Raw genomic sequence first — 18,812 nt, 5'->3', positions numbered from 1 at the left:
CTTCAAATTAAAATGTATGGGGATTTTCCTCATTTAAATATGTGTTAGCCTTAGCATGTCTAGTTATGGCCATTGTATATGAATACCATGGGGAAATGGTTGAGTACTGTTTAAATCTGGCTCTGGATAACGAGGCTGGGATGCAAAATCAAGCGCTAGGGGTGGTAATTGCTAAGAAAACATAATTATGGAGAGAAAGAGGCTCTGCTTTAGGTACAACTTCCACTTCTCACCTTAAGTAGAAGGGCAGGCTTAGCTCCCTGAGAAGCTGCTTGTCTGGAAAGAGAACAGATGTGATGTACTCACCTTGGTCCTAGTGACTGTTTTCCAGGTGGGAGAGAGAGGTAAATGCCCTTGAGAACTGCTCTGCCGACGGTACCATGACCAGCTACCAAGTGCAGAAGGCAGGACTGGGTCGCCCACCAGAAAGGGCTAGGATGGGAGGGAAAGAGCGCTCAAGGAGCCCCTCGTGGAGGTGCCCCCAGCTAGCTGCTTTCACCTGTTCTACTTGCTTAATTTAAGCAAATCTGTGCCATGGGTATTAGCTCTGCTCTGTAGTTGTAGACACTCAACTCACACTTCCTATTTGGCAACGGATCCCCAAGTGTTTCCTTTTCCGTCACATCCCCATATCCTGAACTTTCTGAGGTCTTTGTCCTCTTTGTGCCATACAAGTTTTAGAAAAGCACCTTATAAGTAGGGGAGGCACCTTAGTGATTAATTCAGTTTAAGACTTAGGTTAAGTCTGCAAGTATATACTTACTGATGAGGGACGGGGTCATACCATCACGTCCACGCATCTTGACTCATTCTCAGTCTGCCTGGGTCCCCTTGAGGAATCCTGGGGAGATGCTCATCGGGGATGCTTGCTCCTGTCTCTCCTCCCAAATTGCCTGAGGGTGAATAATGCCAGAGATTTTCAGGCTGCTTGAGGGAAGTTCAGAAGCTATTGCAGAAACATACAAAGACCTGATTTCTTCAGCATTGTGTCCGATGGATAGCAATGTTTTAACTGACAACATTAATCAGACTCTGGGTTGCTTTCAGCTGGGCATTAAGTAAACAAATTCCTGAATATCTCAAACTCTTGGCTGGAAATGATGTTACAGATATTACCATGATTGTGGGACTGCTGACCAGAGTTCTTCCTAATCAAATCTAAAGCTCCCCATTTTCCTTCAAAGGGAGTATCTCTGTGTCTGAGGTCCTGGACTACGAATTATGCAGAAAGTTTTACCTGGTGGTGGAAGCGAAAGACGGGGGCACTCCCGCCCTCAGTGCCATGGCCACTGTCAACATCAACCTCACAGATGTGAATGACAACCCTCCCGAGTTCAGCCAAAATGTCTACAGTGCTGTCATAAGTGAAGACGCCTTGGTCGGGGACTCCGTCATTTTGGTAGGTGCCAGGGGGGTGGTCCAGATATCTGGGAGTAATAATCCTCAAGAGAGTGAAAAAGTGAGCAGAGTCAATCTTGGATTCTCTTCACACTTTCTCTTCTCAGTGTCCTTTGGTCCCCAAGAACTTTAGTCAGAGACCAGTCTTTCAACTGCTCCTTCTCCACGTTGTCTGTTAGAAAGGGTCTGATAAAGTTCATTTATATCAAGGTGTAAGTGATCCCTCATCACTTTCCTCCCAGGAGTGTATTTTTTTGAGAAACAAAACAGACCATGGAATGAATTTCTAATGATAGCTCCTACTAGTTTGTGACCTTGGATGACAAGTTAGTAGATGGCTAAGGACAGAATAAAAAATCCTTCCCACCACCCCCAAATACACACACACACACACACACACACACAAACACACACACGCACACGCACACACACACATACAGAAGGGCAGCTACAAATGGGATCAAGCTTAAGACTGACTGGTTACTCTTAAAGGAGCTCTTTCTGGAAGGAATTTTTTCTATACCAGTAAGAGCAAGCTATGTATTAGGAAGACACAGGTTCTCTTAGACACAGAAATTACATTTGGGAACAGTGAGTCAGTCCCATCCTCAGCAACCTCATCACCCCTAGGTGGGAGAGGTCCCTTCCATCCACCCTCGTATCTGGCTCCTGCAGCACCAGGTGTTCATTCTTTACACATCCAAGGTAGACGTCCCAGGCCATTTCTCCTGGGGCCTGAAACTATTACAAGACTATTTCCATACATACAAATCCCAGCATCACCAATGTGGGGCTGTGTGTTTGCCATGTGGGAAAGGGAATTTTCTTGGACTTCCTTAACATGGAAAAGCATAAGTTTAGAAAATACCTGACTCAGTGGCAGAGACCATTGTTTTGCAGAATTGGGAAAGAATCACCGAAGTATCCCTATCAGTTAGTTTTGGGTCTATCTTTACTGGCTCAAGGCCTGAGGAAAATCAGGCCTAACAAGCGTCAGGCTGTAGGCAGATAAAAATGAACATAAATAAAATGGCAGCTCTAGTCATGGTGCTTTCCTCCTTCGGCCAACCCCAAATCTCTTCCCCTGGTGCATGATCACTGGCATTGGCGAGTAGAGTGCCTAAGAAAACTCTCAGAGCTGTGCCCATTTGTACAGACCTGAGACCCTAAGAATAAACCTTTTCTCTGTCTGTCGTGTCATGTCTTTGCTTTGTTTTGCTTGTGTCCCGTGAAGCTAATAGCAGAAGATGCAGACAGCCAGCCCAATGGACAGATTCGATTTTCCATTGTGAATGGAGATCGAGACAGTGAATTTGCTGTGGATCCTGTCTTGGGACTTGTGAAGGTTAAAAAGAAATTGGACCGGGAACGGGTAAGCTAGTTTAGGCATGCTCCCTTCCCATCCACACCCACCCCTTCACTGAAATCAGGCACGGACTCCATGAGTATAAGTAGGAAGGTTCTCCATTGTAAATAACGGGAGTGGGAATTCCCTGGTGGTTCAGTAGTTAGGACCCTGCGTTTTCACTACCGTAGCCTGGGTTCGATCCCTGATCAGGGAACTAAGATCCCATCAGCCTCGAGGTGCAGCCAAAAAAAAAAAAAGAAACAAACAAACAAACAACGACAACAAAAAAACACACATTGAATAATGGGAGTAAATAGGGATGGACTAAAATGCAGCCGGAAGTATTTTCATTAGACCTTAGAAAGAATTTGTTGCCAATAGATGCTGGTATTTTCTTATTTTTGGAGGCTTTAAAGAAAAAGCAAAAAACCAACTTTCTAGATGGTTTGAATTTTGGTCCTTCCAAAGCAAGAAGGCAGAAAAGTATATTCAGCATCGGGATCCTGTGGTCCTGGATTCATGAACAGCATTGACCCTAAGCGAGCAGATACAAAAGGATGACCTGAAGGTATCTAGGTCAGAAAGAATGATCCAGCAGATTCCTCTGTCCGAGGTTAAACTAAGTTTCTAAACACTGTCTTTTTTGACCAAAAATATGTGTCTTCAAAGTGAAATTTAAATATGGAAAAAGATGCCATAGGCATGACGCTTAAAAGTAGAAAGACTTCACTGGGTAATAGAAGCCCGTAATATACTCCCAAAGTGTCAAAACTAATACTTAGGACAGATCAGTTGTGACAACTGTTAGAGTTTGAACAACGGCCAAGAGCTGTGGTTCTAACCCGGGCTGATTTTACCCCCAGGGGACATCTGGCAATATTTGGAGACATTTTTGGTTGTGACAAGCAGGCAGAGGCAATATTGACTTCTAGTGAGTAGAGACCAGGGCTGCTTCTAAACATCCTGCAATGCACAGGTCCGCCCCCGACAACTAAGAATTATCTGGCCCCAAATGCCAGTTGGTGCCGAGGTTGAAAAACCCCGGTCTAAAGACTCAACGTGAAGGTGGCTCATCTTCAGCAAAGCATTGTGAGCCTGCAGCGCCGGAGTGGGCCCGGAAGGAAGCAAGCGCTGTGATTCTTTACTGTCGGCCCTTTGTGCTTTGGCAGGTGTCCGGATACTCCCTGCTCGTCCAGGCAGCAGACAGCGGCATTCCTGCGATGTCTTCAACTGCCACTGTCAACATTGATATTTCTGATGTAAACGACAACAGCCCAGTATTTACACCTGCTAACTATACCGCTGTGATTCAGGTGAGCAAATCTGGCCTCCCAGGCTCTTGTCCTTATGCACTTATCCTCCTTCCTTCACTGTTAATTACTCATCATGGTTTACTCTTGTTTTTACCTACTATCAACTCATCCCATCGTAGGGCTAGTATGAAAAGAGCCTGATTCTTCTACTGCAACTGATTAATAAAGCGTCGATAAGCGCTGTGGCCAATGGGGTTCTTTCAAGTGTCAGGTGCTTTCCGTACACGGTCTGTCCTCACGACGGCCCTCACTTTATAGTGAAGGAGGTAAGGATCTGAGAGGTCAAGTAGCTCAACCAAGATCATGAAGCTGTTAAGTGATAGAGTCAGCATTTGAACTCAGGTCTGTCTTCTGAAAAGACTATTCTCTTCCCACAGTGACAGGCTGCCTTTAAACCACTTTGTGCTATTCTAGCAGGGGAGGGAGGTTGATACGAACCATCTTGTTTGTCAAAGGGAGATTGGCCTTCAGGCTAGAGCTGCTCCCCATTAAAATCAGTCTTCCATAAGCAGTTTGCTTAGCAGTTTAAACCCACTTGCTCTCTAAAATTAGACTGCAGGAGAGAGTGACTTACTGCTGGTGTTCTGCTCTCAGAGAGGATGACTTTTCTTCCCAGCTATTTTTTTTTTTAATTCAAAAGATATCTCGTGAGCACGGTACTAAGTGCCAAGCTACTTCCATTTCCCAGTATTTCTAGAAGCTGAAAGTCCGATTTCAAGAGGATCAGGAAATCCAGTCCAGGAATACTGTCAGCATGGAGGACTTACAGGAGACAGGGATGGATATATGTGTCTTGTGGGAACTACAGATATTTTTAGGAAATCAGCCTCAGAATCACCCACCATGGGTTCCCAGGGCTCTGTGGGTCGAAGGTGAGATGAGAGTGAGCCAGTCTTGAGGGGCGCCTTTGGAACAACGTTCAAGACTTTTGAGTCTGGCCATCTATAGGCCCCCAGCTCCCCTGCACCACTGAGCCCCCCCCAGGATCAGGCTGAACAGCTCTCTGCTCCCTTCCTACCCCTTTCTCAGCGAAACTCGATACCTTCCCCAGTGGTATTTTGGTTTCCTCTCCTCTCCCATGCTCTTTCCAGCAGCTGTGCATTCCTACCCCTCCCCAGCTTCCACAGAGCTCCCCCCAGGCTCTGCCCCTTCCCCCACTGCTCTTTCCCTGCACGGCTCTGCTCCCCACCTGTCCCCACGATGCAGCTCTCTGCCTCCCCTCCCCCACCTCCGCTCACTAGCCCAGCGCAAAATGGGCTCTGCCTACTCAACATTCAGTTTCATGACACGCGTCGATCAGCTTGACAGACTGTTCTCACACGCACTCCAGGAAGTCAGCAGGGAAAGAACAGAGACTCTGAGCCCATCAACAGTGACCGTGGCTTCTGTCTGCAGCACCGGGCCCGTCTGTTCTATTTCACCCTCCTTCCTCGGATGCAACCCCTCAGGCACACATCCTCTTACCCTCTCTCTTGTATGGAGGAAATGGCTTTTATAGAGAGAGCAAACAAATCAATAAATCTTCTATTTTGTGTGGTGCTGAGGATACTGTCAGTGTGCGCCAATAAATCTACGCTGGGCTGGGACGTTTCCACAACTTATTCCAGAGGGAGACGGTGTCTAGTTCCCGAAAACCAAAAGGCCACTTGAGAGGAGAAGCAACGTGAGAAGTCTCTGAGGTTCTTTTCTCCTCTTTCTCCTGCAAAAAAAAAATGCTCCTCCCATTGTTCACCCCAGAATAATTTTCTTTTTCCAACACATGGTTCTTATAAGACTAATTCAGCGCCTAAAACATGAGTGCGCCCGCCCCGCCCGTGACTGCTGTCATGCAGGGTATCATTGTCTTCATCTCTGTGACCCAAACTCAGTTAATCCAAAGTCAATGTCATCAGCAGGCCTGAACTAATGAAACTGACTTCTGGCCCGAACCATGGTAATGCTGAAGTCTAAACAGAGCAGAGCAAGGAAACCAGTGCCTGAGCCACCGAGGAGTTTAATTTGGTGTTTTCAAAGTAAGGACAACCTTGGGCCCAAAGAGGAGTAACTAGGAGCCTTTGTGTTTCCATCTGGGGTAGAAGGCAGAGTTTCTGCAAAATCGTGTTGGCATAATGACATCCAGACTTCCGAAACTTCTGATGAAGTCACAGATTCCTTTTCTCTTCATCCGCTAACTGAGGAATATCCATCCCATCCCCTTTCCCTTCCCTTAAGAAACAGCAAAACTGTGTTCTGATGGCTGGGGTGAAAAGCCCTATTTTTCACCTGACACCCGCCTTTGTATTTTTCCTGGGAAGTTGCCAGGATGTCCCCCTAAAGAGTCCGGTATTGTGACTCTGTGTCACCACATTGGGCCTCCGCGTAACCGTGGTAAGCGTGACGAAGTGCTTTCCCATCCTGAAAGGTTGATGTTGTCTTGGCCCGAGAGGATTTCTGACATCGTCATGAAGGCTGTTGAGCGCCGTGTATCTCCGGAGCCGTTCGGGTGAACTCAGGGCAATTCCAGCCTTTCAAGGACAAGGTGTAACCAGCAGCATCCTTGGAACCTGCAAACCCATTCAAAGCCAAGTCCTCATGTTTTCACCTGCAGCTCTTTGTCTCACAGGGCAGTTGTGGGGTGGCAGCCAAGGATGGGAAACATGACGCTTACAGAGGCCAGCACATTTTCAGAAGACAAGATAATATCACAGGGAATCCCTTCCGCAAAAAACCCTGTTTCTAGCACAGCACTCTCAGCCGGTAATGATGGGTTTTTTTTTTTAAATGTGAAGAGAGGTGTAATTTTATCTTCCCTTTTAATATACTCTCTTATGCAGGAAAATAAGCCAGTAGGCAGCAGCATTTTGCAGCTCGTGGTGACAGACAGAGACTCCTTTCACAATGGGCCTCCCTTCTCCTTCTCTATTTTGTCGGGAAACGAAGAGGAGGCGTTTGCGTTGGACTCGGATGGGATCCTGCGCTCAGCCGTGGTCTTCCGGCACATGGAGTCTCCAGAGTATGTGCTGTGTGTCCAGGTACAGCCTTGTCCTCTGCCCGCATCAGGCCAGCTTTCTCTCGTGCTGGTTGCTGGGCCCGTTGGTTGGGTTTTCTTTGTCGAGCAAGTCAACATAATTCATTACTGCGCAGGAATGTTCCCTTTTTAATCTCAAGTTCAATTTCACACCGATAAAAGTGGCCTCTGTATGTGAAATTGAACAGGAAAGAAAGGAAGCATCATTGTTACAAGCGGGACGTTCCTGTAGGGTGTGCCGGGCTGACGGTCCCTGGGCTTAAGTCTGCATTCTGACAATTCCTGGGGTTCTAGTTGAGCCCGAAAGACAACTCATTTGTCAAGGCTTGCTGCTTGGTACTGAAAAGTATTTCCCAGGTCAACCCAAGTGGGGAAGCAACCAATCCTTGTCCTAATGTGATTGAGCTATTTCATGGCCTCTGCTTTTGAAGAGACCTCTGCTTGGTAAGTTTCCCCAGTGAGGAGGGAGGGGAACAGGGAGATGGCAATGGCCTCCCAACATTTCAGCTTCTTCAAGGTCATGGCATAAAATGAAGTGAGACCAAGAGGCAAAAGCGGCAGTTATGGGAAGGGTGTGGATAGGAGCAGGAAAGAGAGAGCGCCAAAAATTCACTGGGTGCAAATTTTGCCAGTACCAAGATGTGGGTCCATTAGTGAAACTGAGTGACTTTTTTTACCCACAATTGGCACAGAGGGCAACCTAAACTCATTATTAATGGTGGCAATAATAACTACAGTCATTCTTTATATAGCATTTAATTGTGTACCTTATTTCTTTGGATAAATTATGGCTTACTCTACTCCACAAAACCTTCCAATTTAATGACTTTTGGCTCCGAGCACATTGATAAACTCTTCAGTTGCCACCCACGCGTCCAACAATATTATGTGAATGATTTTATATCACGGTATAGGTCCTCAAGGGCAAGGAGAGAGTTTTAGTGCCTTCTCACAGAAGCTAGTACAGTTCTTTGCATACCATCTCTGGTTGTTAGAGAGCATATTTCACATCTCAGACTTGGTAAACACCATGGAGAGCTTTCTCCTCCGAGTCCCTTATATTAAACTACCACCAAGTCGCACGTTTCTGCCTTCATAAGGTCCCAGTGTGCATCAGGTACGTTCCCTTTGCCATCACCCCACTTTATTCTATATCGCCCGATACTCATACTATTGCAGAAGCCTCCTGGGTGTTCCTCTGGCTTCAGCCTCATTCTTTTCTGATCTATCCCTACACCCCTCCAGGCTAATCATTCCACTTTGATTATATCAGTCCACTTTGATTATGTCATTCCACTAAACCAGAGGTCAACAGACTATAATAGCCCCTGAACCACATCCTGTCCTCAGCCTGTTTTTATAAGTAAAGTTTTATTAGAACACAGCCTCACCGACTCATTTACATATGCTCTGGGCTTCTTCTCTGCTGGAATGATAGTTGAGTAGTTGATAGAGATCATATAACCCCAAAGCCTAAACTATTTCTTATGTAGCCCTTTACAGAAAAGGTGTGCCAACCCCTAAACTAAAACCATCTCAGCTCCCTAGTGCCTGAAAACTTGTGAATTCTGGCTCTTTCAGACTTTAGGCAGACATGACTGTCCAGTCCTTCTCAGGCCACAGGCCCATGAGTCTGCCACCTTACACCCAGTGGCTTCGTGCCTTTCTGTCACCTTTCTGGTTTTCGACATCTGAGTGGGCAACCTCTGGCCTATAGAGTCCAAACTCATCACTGTCTTTTGAGGCCATACACAGTTTCACTTCAAGTTCAACCTAATTTGCTAAATTTATCTCTTCTTACATGAATTTTCCATTTCAGCATCTCTGGTTCACATAATTCATTTTTAAAAGCATATGGTGATGGTAATAATAAAAATAACAACATTACATTAACTCTCACATACTAAGTACTTCTATGAGACAAGCCTGTGCTAAGTACGTTGCAATCACTGTGTCTGTTAATCCCCACAGTACAAGAATCCTGTGAGGTAGATGTGACTATTTTATTCAAATTAAAGATACAGAAATTGAAACTCGAAGAAGTTAAGTGACTTACTCCAGGCCAGACACATAGTGAGAGGCAGAGCCAAGATTCAAACTCAGGTCTCTGTGATGACCAAGCCCATGTATTATACTACCTTCTACATACAAGGACACATCTCTCCAGATGGTACCTGGCCTGCAAGGTCCTTTGCAGCCCCGCATCCTGAGATATACCCGCCCTGGGGACCCAGCCCCTGAGAATCTGCCCTTCTCAGAAGTCCTACAGCACTGACTACCTTCACATTGCACATGGCAGGTACTCAGTAAAGATCTGTTTCAGGGTAGTAGTTCTGTCAATTCTTATGTAAAGAAGGAAGTCAAAATGGGTTTTTTCAGGCTACCTATTTTGCCCTTCACTGTACCATCTTTTATTCTAAACCTTGATATTGTGTACTTCTCACTTTAAATAACATTGTTTCTTAAATGTGCAGAAAAGTGCTGTCTGGTCCAATCAAAAGCAAAGAAGCCAAAAAGAACAAAGATTTCTCCTACAAGTGGGAATGCCACTTTATGGGGTTCCCCTGTGGCTTCTGTCCAAAATTAAAACAAGGCCAGCCTGTTGTGGGCATGCTGGATCCCATAGCACCCTCTGTTCTCCCTCCCAATTCACCCCCCATGGCTTTATTGTGTTGACACATTTTATTGGCCATAACAGAGTGTACATATGGGGACCCCAGGTGATAAATCACTCCTCTTACTTGAATGCACATCCTCAACATTTTGCAGAATAGTGGCAGGGGGATGGAGGAAGAAGCAAACGTGGTTAAAGGAAGAGACATCTTCAGAGTTTTGTTGATTTTTTTTTAATTATTATGGTTTCTTTTCTTACTTCCTTGGCTTTCTCCCTCTTGGTTGTTTTAGGCAAAAGACTCAGGCAAACCTCAGCAAGTTTCTCACTCCTACATCCGCGTGCGGGTCATCGAGGAAAGCATCCACAAACCCACAGCCATCCCCCTGGAAATTTTCATTGTCACCATGGAGGACGACTTTCCTGGTGGGGTCATTGGGAAGATCCACGCCACAGATCAAGACGTGTACGATGTCCTCACATTTGCCCTGAAATCGGAGCAGAAAAGCTTGTTCAAGGTGAACAGTCATGATGGGAAAATCATCGCCCTAGGAGGCCTGGACAGCGGGAAGTACATCCTGAATGTGTCAGTGAGTGATGGCCGTTTCCAGGTGCCCATCGACGTGGTCGTGCACGTAGAGCAGCTGGTGCACGAGATGCTGCAGAACACCGTCACCATCCGCTTCGAGAACGTGTCCCCCGAGGACTTTGTGGGGCTGCACATGCACGGGTTCCGGCGCACCCTGCGGAACGCGGTCCTCACCCAGAAACAGGACAACCTGCATATCATCAGCATCCAGCCCGTGGCGGGCACCAATGAGCTGGACATGCTATTCGCGGTGGAGACGCCCAACAGTGAGTTCTACAAGCCGGCCTACCTGATCCAGAAGCTGTCCAACGCCAGGAGGCATCTGGAGAACGTCATGCGCATCTCAGCCATCCTGGAGAAGAACTGCTCCGGGCTGGATTGCCAGGAGCAGCATTGCGAGCAAGGCTTGTCGCTGGATTCCCACGTGCTCATGACCTACAGCACAGCTCGCATCAGCTTCGTGTGCCCGCGTTTCTACAGGAACGTGCGCTGCACCTGTAACGGTGAGTGCGGTTCGGAGAGTTCCCTCCCCAGTCCTGAGCTTTCAGAGGTGGCCTGGGTTACCGTCCTGGCATGCATGCATTCGTTCATTCACTCATTGGACAAAATATTTACTGACCGCCAGCGATGTGCCTCATCACCATGCGGGACACTGGGGCTGCAGGGTGAACAAAACAAGCTCCGCCCCTTCTCCGGTGGGGCATGTAGCTTATGGGCGGCACAGACATACAAACAGGCTGGCATAATCCACGTGATGAGTATCGTTAGGGGAAGTACAAAGTCCTGTGGGAGGACCCTATCAAGAGGGAAGGTTTCCTGAAGGGACTATCCTCTAGGTTGAGGTAAAAGACAAGTAGGAATTAGTCTCTCTCTGTCTGACTTACTTCACTTAGTATGATAATTTCTAGGTCCATCTGTGTTGCTGCAAATGGCATTATTTCATTCTTTTTTATGGCTGAGTAATATTCCATTGTACATATGTGTGTGTGTGTGTATATATATATATCTATAGATATATATAGATATATACCACATCTTCTTTATCCATTCATCTGTCAGTGGGCATTAGGTTGCTTCCATGTCTTGCATATTGTAAATAGTGCTGCGATGAACATTGGGGTGCATGTGTCTTTTCAGATTAGAGTTTTTGTCTTTTCTGGATATACGGCCAGGAATGGGATTCATGGATCATACGGTAACTCTATTTTTAGTTTTTTAAGGAACCTCCATACTGTTCTCCATAGTGGCTGCACCAAATATCATATGATATCACTCACATGTGGAATCTAAAAAAAAATTATACGAACGAACTTATTTACAAAACAGAAATTGACTCTCAGTCATAGAAAACAAACTTATGGTTATCAAAGGGGCAAGGTGGAGGGTATAAATTAGGAGTATGGGATTAACAGATAACAGTACTATATGTAAAATAAACAACAAGCACCTACTGTATAGCACAGGGAGCTATATTCAATATCTTGTAATAACCTATAATGGAAAAGAATCTGAAAAAGAATATACATACATATATATATATATATATATATATATATATATATATGTAGAACTGAATAACTTTGCTGTACACCTGAAGCTAACACGTCATATAAATCAACTATATTTCAATGTAGAAAAAAAAAAAAAGTAGGAATTAGACGTGTGAAAACAGGTAGGGGAGGGACAGCATTCCAGTGGAGGGGCTGTTTGAACGAGGCTTAGGGGCAAGACAGTAACCTACACTGAGGGGATTGAAAGAGATTTCCAGTGATGACAAAGGAGACTTGTGAGTCGGCCCAGTGATCACAGAAGAGCCATTAGCCAGGGTGAAGTTCTAGAAATTATCTCAAAGCACTGGGAGCCACTGGCTCATTTGAGGGGGAGAAGTGACAGAATCAGGTCTGTATTTCATGAAGAGCCTGCTGGCTGCAGGGGTGAATGGGTTAGACGGGGCTGGGCCAGAAGCAGGGAAACAAGTTCAGAAGCTATCGCAGAGGGTAAAGGCAGCTGGATTTGCTTCAGTGAAAAACAGGGGCCAGATATTCTAGAGCACAGTCAAGGGGTGGATTCAGCCCTCAGAGCGGCAGAGATGGAATGGTTTGTATTTGTCGATGTAACTAGAGTCACTGAACCTTGACCTTCCCTGGTCAGAGGCCATAGCTGCACAGAGTCGCATGACCACAGTGGTCAGCAAGAAACCTTGCTCTCTCCCTCTTTTTCTCTCTCTGACATGTGGCGCCATAAATTCACTGCCCTCTTCGAAGAAAATTGCACCTGGAGTTTTTCTAGCCAGTGAAAACTTGGCCCAAAGGTACTGTGGCCAGAAGAGAAGCCATTTATAAAACATCCTTTAGGTAACTGACGACAGGCAGGGCCCCTGCCCTCTTCCCTTTTAGAAAGTTTTGAGCTGCACTTTGGAGAATGAGTTCATCAGAGGAAGGCCCCAGAGATCACAGCTCCCTCCAAGAGACCTTTTGATGACCTCCAAGCAGCCTAGAAGAGTGCTGGCCACTCACTCTGTGGTCCCCAGTGAATTCTGTTTGCGTTTTCATCAGGTAGATGCAGTGATGTCCCAACTGTTGAATATGTAAATTAGCTCCAAAGTAGCTCCAAAGTAACTCCAAGCATGTGTGCTAGGTGAAATGCATTTCTGGCAGATGCCACAAACATGCAAGATTTATGAATGCCAGCTGTCCAGACCCTACCTATATTTCCTTTGTAGGCAAATTGATTTATGCACCAAAGCTCTGCTAGAGCCTTCCTGCAGTGATTCACAGCAGGGTTCAAAAGAGGTTCAAGACAGGACAGGGCAGACTCTGCAGGAGAAACTAAACCAGTTAATTAATCTTTGTGCTCTGAGAACTCATTTCATTCAGTAAAAAACTGCAGTGCCAGCAATGTCCTAGGCACTGCAGATTCAAAGTGAAAAAAGACAGTCCCTGCTCTTAGGAGCTGGCCATTGTGAACTCAGCTGTTGCAAGTACCTGTTTGCATTAATAGTGTTATAAGGAATGCTGGGGAGGAAAAAGGACAGAGTCCCTATCGTGGCCAGAGGAAAGCTTTCTGTGACATTTAGGCACCAGAGACCACCTATATTCTAAGTTTTGAGGGATGAGTATGAGTTCATCAAGAAGAGACAAGGGGAGGGCAGGCTTAGCAGTTTTCTTCAAAGCAGGGATTTAGATTTTGTTGGAGAGAGGGGTCTTGCTCTGCATTTTGCATGAGACACTGATATTTTAAGTGCGATGAGTTTCAAGGTGGTATCCTGGCCCAGGACTCCTGTCCTTGAGTCCCCATAGATCTTTCTACTCCCAGGAAACCCAGAATGCTGGAAGTTTTTGTGATTTAGCCCCCAGACATCCCAAGAGGAGGCTTTCTCGGTTTAAAACGCGAGCATTTCCTGAGCAAGAACTCTGTGCAGACTCAGCCCCACTTCTCAACCTCTTTTCACCTTTAAGTCACTCTTGTAATTAAGCTGCAAAATAAAATACTGGATTTTAGTGGTAAAAGGACATCAAAACATCATCTGGCCCAATCCCCATCTTCAGCAGCTGATATACGATAATCTCCCTTTTATAAATGTGGTAGCTCCCTGCCTTGCCCAGGGCCATACGGCTGGTGAGAAGGGCATGCTGATTCAATAAAGGTTCATCTTGGGCCCCTGTTTTATTACCTGCATCTTAAAAATAGGAATTCTTCCATTTTTTATATGATTCATAACCCCAGTGCTATGTACTCTATAAGAATATTCAAATAACCCCATTTTTTCTTACAGACCCATGGCAGGATAGCAGAGGATCTTAGACTCCAGTATGCCTGTGGCTTACTGAAAATGCCCACTACTGAGGCCCACACTCAAATATAGCAGGAGGTTTTGGGTGGAGCCTAGGAGTCACTATATATGTAGGCTGGGTGATTCTAATTCTGGCGGTGAGGAAACCAAACTCTAAGAAATCTCACATCAACATAAAATAGAAAAACTTTCCTCTGGGTTCAGAGGGCAAACTCTTAATTATAATAGTAATAGCTCTCTCAGTTTTTCTAAAGTATCCTCTTAAATAAAAATACAGTGAGGAACTGTTAAGGAAAGCATTAATCATTTTAGACATTTTCTCATTTATTGGAAAGGAGAGGTAATTGAAGTCAGTAAATGCCCCCAGGCCCCCAGACACACACATACACACACACACACACACACACACACACGCACACCCAGTATTGCTGCTTGTCTGTTTACCCTAGAAGGTTGGCAAATACAATAAATGGACTTTCCCACCACTTGGTGGAATAATTAAGATGATAAATAGAGGTAGCTGCCCATTCTGGGCTGTGTAATAATATTTATACAGATTTGGCCTCAATATTCTACCCTCCTCCCAACTTCCAACCCATCTTTCTCTCATGCAGACTTTTTTTGGCTCAAATTAACATCATTAACATCTTGAACCAAAATGCTGAGTTGCTTTGACAAAACGAAAACAGGCTTGAAATTTAGTGCCAAAGAGCCTCATTACATTCCAGCCCCCATGAAGCATCACGTTTGAACAGAAGCTTGAGAGATACAGAGTTCTGAGGTCGTGAGGTGGCTCCTGGTAAACTTTAGATGTTCGGTGAACTTTGGCACTTGGGTAAGAAAGCCCGACACCAACCTAAACGATGGGGAATGATAAAGGCCCTTGAGCTCCTATGCGGAAGCCAGAGGACAGAGCATTGGGGCAGCCCGTGGGGCAGTGGTGATTGTCCATTTTGGAAAATTTTCATTGATTTTTTTCAAAAGTCTAATCTAGAAATATTTCAAAAAGGAGACGCTTGTCCAAGAGAATGGACTCGCCATGAGACCATCAGAGTTTAAGACCAATGTGTTTATGAGGATGTTGGTGGAAGTGGATGCCTGATTTGTCTAGTCCTGGTTCAGATATGGAACCCAGACTAGAAACCGGAGCTCCAGTAAAATGCGTGGAGCGTCTGCCGTGGGTGAGCCCTGTGCTGGCAGGGGTGAGGTTGACAGCAGCCGCGCCCTCAGCCGGTGGTGTATGATGCCACTGTAAGGGTTTGCAGGGCAGGGAGAAGAACACTGAGGGTGATGTCACCTGCACTAGGTCTGAAAGGATGCCTAGAATCAGGTAGGTGATGGGGAGGGAGTGGTCCAGGCTGAGGAGCATTAGAGCCAAGGAATAGAGGTGAGAAAGCGTGTGCAGTGCAGTGCCCAGATGAAGGCAGGGACAGACATAGCAACTAACATCTATTGAGCAGTGACCTGTTACTGTGCTGTTTTTCACACGTGTCATTGCACTTAACCCTCATCATAACCCTAAAGGGTAGGTATCATTAACTTTCCTCAAAAGCTAAGGAAACTTGGACTTGGAAAGATCAGTTGACTTGCTCAAGGTCACAAACTTAGTAAGGGTCAAGCTAGGATTCACACCTGGCAGTCCTAACCACTGTACGCTATCACCTCTGCACAGATTCGAAAGGAACTTGAAATTCACCCAGTCCAACCTCCCACCCACTACAGACATCCTGTTTACTGTACTCCTGGCACAATAATTCAGCCAAGGTTTGAACCCCAGTCCAGGCACTCACTACCTCACAAGATGGACCTAAGACAACTTCTCTCTTCTAGGGCACCAAAATCCACCTCCTTGTGATGTCACCCAGCTCCACCATTTGGAGCCACACAGAACCTGACCTGTCTAACCCCTCCTGTACAAGTTGCCCTCCAATCATCTAAGGATAGTTTTTAGGACCCCTTGAATCCTCTTTTTCTAGACAAACAGCAGAAGTTCCTTTGCTCCTTGGCTGTGAACAATAGGAGCTAGAAAGAGTTGTTAATTCGTGTAGTTGGGGCACAGAATAAGCATAAAGGAAGGAATCCTCTGTCTTACTTGAAGGAGTCCACGAAAGTCGTCGGAATCAATGAATAGTCCTGGGAAGGCATTTTGAGCAGAGAGAGAAGTGAAGAGAAAAGCCCAGGGATTCGGGGCACCCTTTCATTTGCTCACTCACTCAACAGTGAATAAAATACTCTTCCAAGCCCTAGGCGGGCTGCTGGAGATACAGTGGTGAGTGGGGCTAACAGGGTCCCCATCCTCATGGACCAAGAACCGGCATCATGTACTGAGCGAACAACAGGGAGCTCAGTTGGATTGAGTTGGATGGTGGGGAGTCTGGACAGTCCTGGGAAAATATGGCAGGACAGGTAAATGGAGCCTGTGAGAGGCAGCACAGTGATGTACTTCTCATAATAAGCACAATAAAATAAAATAAAATGATGAACACTTCTGCAAGGCAGTAAGACACTTAAAACTTAGCCTCGATGAGTTTTTAAAAAACATAAAACAACCTGAGATTGGGTTTGCGCTTGGGCTGGGGATTGTTAATGCTAATTCTCAAAGGACAGAGCCCATTGTCCCAACCCCAGGAATTCTGAATAATTTAGTGTTGTCTCCGAATCTTAGCCAGATTCCCCCTAAAAACTGGGAAGTTTTTATTTCTCATTCACAACAGATATGTCTCTGCAGATCCCTGATCTCCAGCATGCATGAGTCCTGAAGTGCCAGGAGAGGTTTGGAGGTGCCCACTGTGGAGGTGATACCAGCTTCTCACCATGTGGATAATCTCTTATATATTCCATCCACACACAGCTGCCCCAGAGAGGATATCTTGAATGAAACTGTACTTAGCCTTTAGCGGAATCATCCAGAAAATATGGCGGAGCCAAGCAAACACCAATCAACATGATTCTGTGCTTCTGGGAGAACCACAAGAAACCACTTCAAAGTCAAGGGACCTCAGGAGAATGTGTTTTAAAACTTCATGCAGGCCAGGAATTAAGAAGGAAGTTTATTGACTTATGTGGCATTGGCTGAGACATGGCATCTTGGCAAAGCATGTGAACTCACATGGGTGTAGGATGTTTACCATCAGTCATTAGATTCTCAGTATAATGAGGCAGTGATATAAATCAAGAGGTTGAATAAGCTCAAAGTGGCAGCAATAATAATCACAGCTAAATACTGATGTATTAGCTAAAGGCATAGACTTAACACTGGGAGCTGTGGGAATTCTGGGGAGATAAGGAGAGGAGAGTCATACATAGGGAAGTAAGACCCTTTTAAAACCACGGGAGTATCACCTTCCTCCTCCCTGCAGGTTCCAAAGCTCTGAGCTTCTGCTCAAGTGAATTGTATATTGTCAGCTCTGTAGAAAGTGACCTAAATTTCCACCCGAGTGAAGTTTCAGGGGTGGGAAACCTTGTGATGAATGACCACATCATGTGCACATTTCTCCTGGTAGAGAGGCTTTGTGAAAAGAATACCTCTGCCCAAGATAAGCTTGTGAAGGGGCTGACCCAGCTGCACATGGCCTGTGACGCTGATTAATACAAAGCTCCTCCCATGCACACAGTATTTCATATCATCTGTCAGTTTAAAAATCGTGAATCTGACCCAGAAAGAACAGCAAGAAAAGGATTACACGGGAGTTTCGATCTCTGCCATATTGTCAGGCTAGTGTCTCCAGTTTGGGGACCTTGTAGTAATTTGTTTTTACTCTAAATTTTTTTCTTTACAAGTTGCTTTCACATACATTAGCCCATCTAATGCTCACAACTCTATGAAGAATCATTATCCTCATTTTTCACAAAAGAAAAGCAAGACCCAGAGAAGTCAAGTGACTTGTTCAGAGCCACACAGGAAATACGTTGAATAACTAATCAGGGCCAAAATCCAGGGCTGCTGCTTGTCAATGCCGCACCCTTTCCTATTACACTGCCCCACCTTCCAGAGGAGACCTAGGGATGGGAAACAGAGATGTCTCTGCCTGCTTTATGCTCTGACAATTGCTAAAAACATCTGATCCTCCTGCCCTGCCCTGACTCACCACAAATGGTGTCAGTTGGTTTGAGAAAGTGGGACCCTTCTCCCTTCATGCTCACTCTGGCAGCAAACTGATGGGTGCCTGGAGAGGCAGAGCGTGAAGGTCTAGAGCCTGCATTCCCCCCAAGCTGTCACTGATCACAGCACAAGTTAATTAAACCTGGATTATTTAACGATAGTTAATAAGATAAACTTCCTCCCAGAAGCCAATGGCAGCAGACACTGTCGTCCCTTAACGGTTGTACGGGAGTGGATGAGGCACTTTCTTCCACCAGAGAGAGGGTCTTTAAGTCTCCTAGGTATGAGTGCTTCTCTGCAAAGGGGATGATGTGAGCATATGTTTTCTAAAAACAAGTTAACCCCTCAACACCCATTGAAAGCATACTGGATTCTATGTTGCTGGAAACTTTACGGCTTTGGCTGGGAAGAGGGTTGTTATCCCCAGGAAAGTGTCCCCAAGACCCAGGCCTGGGTACATCAGAGGTCAAAGGACACACAGCATTGTTCAGGGTTGGCGTATGAGGGTCAAGTCCCTCTCACGATAAATATTTCAGAAAGGCCTTAATTTCTTATCATAGTTGAAGAGAGGGAAGAACTATGGTATCGCATATGGGGAGTATTTGGATTGGGGAAACCTGTTTTTCAGCAACCAGAAGTCTGTCTCTACTT

The 18,812-nt window shown here is 45.6% G+C and overlaps 1 protein-coding gene across 2 annotated transcripts in view; it reads left to right on the top strand.

The window, feature by feature from the left end:
* The window catches only part of FAT3 (FAT atypical cadherin 3), a 559,321-nt gene that overhangs the window by 502,425 nt on the left and 38,084 nt on the right, over positions 1 to 18,812 (top strand). For both annotated transcript variants that reach the window (XM_059929409.1, XM_059929408.1), the window contains exons 14-18: positions 1,189 to 1,399; positions 2,633 to 2,770; positions 3,916 to 4,059; positions 6,873 to 7,070; positions 9,971 to 10,769. In XM_059929409.1, the coding sequence (XP_059785392.1) occupies positions 1,189 to 1,399; positions 2,633 to 2,770; positions 3,916 to 4,059; positions 6,873 to 7,070; positions 9,971 to 10,769 (1,490 nt within the window). The remainder of the gene's footprint in view (positions 1 to 1,188; positions 1,400 to 2,632; positions 2,771 to 3,915; positions 4,060 to 6,872; positions 7,071 to 9,970; positions 10,770 to 18,812) is intronic.

This window comes from Balaenoptera ricei, chromosome 8 (assembly GCF_028023285.1).
Source record: "Balaenoptera ricei isolate mBalRic1 chromosome 8, mBalRic1.hap2, whole genome shotgun sequence".
NCBI classification, from domain to species: Eukaryota; Metazoa; Chordata; class Mammalia; order Artiodactyla; family Balaenopteridae; genus Balaenoptera; species Balaenoptera ricei.
The sequence above is the reverse complement of the archived record's forward strand: the minus strand, read 5'-3'. Positions and strand labels throughout refer to the sequence as shown.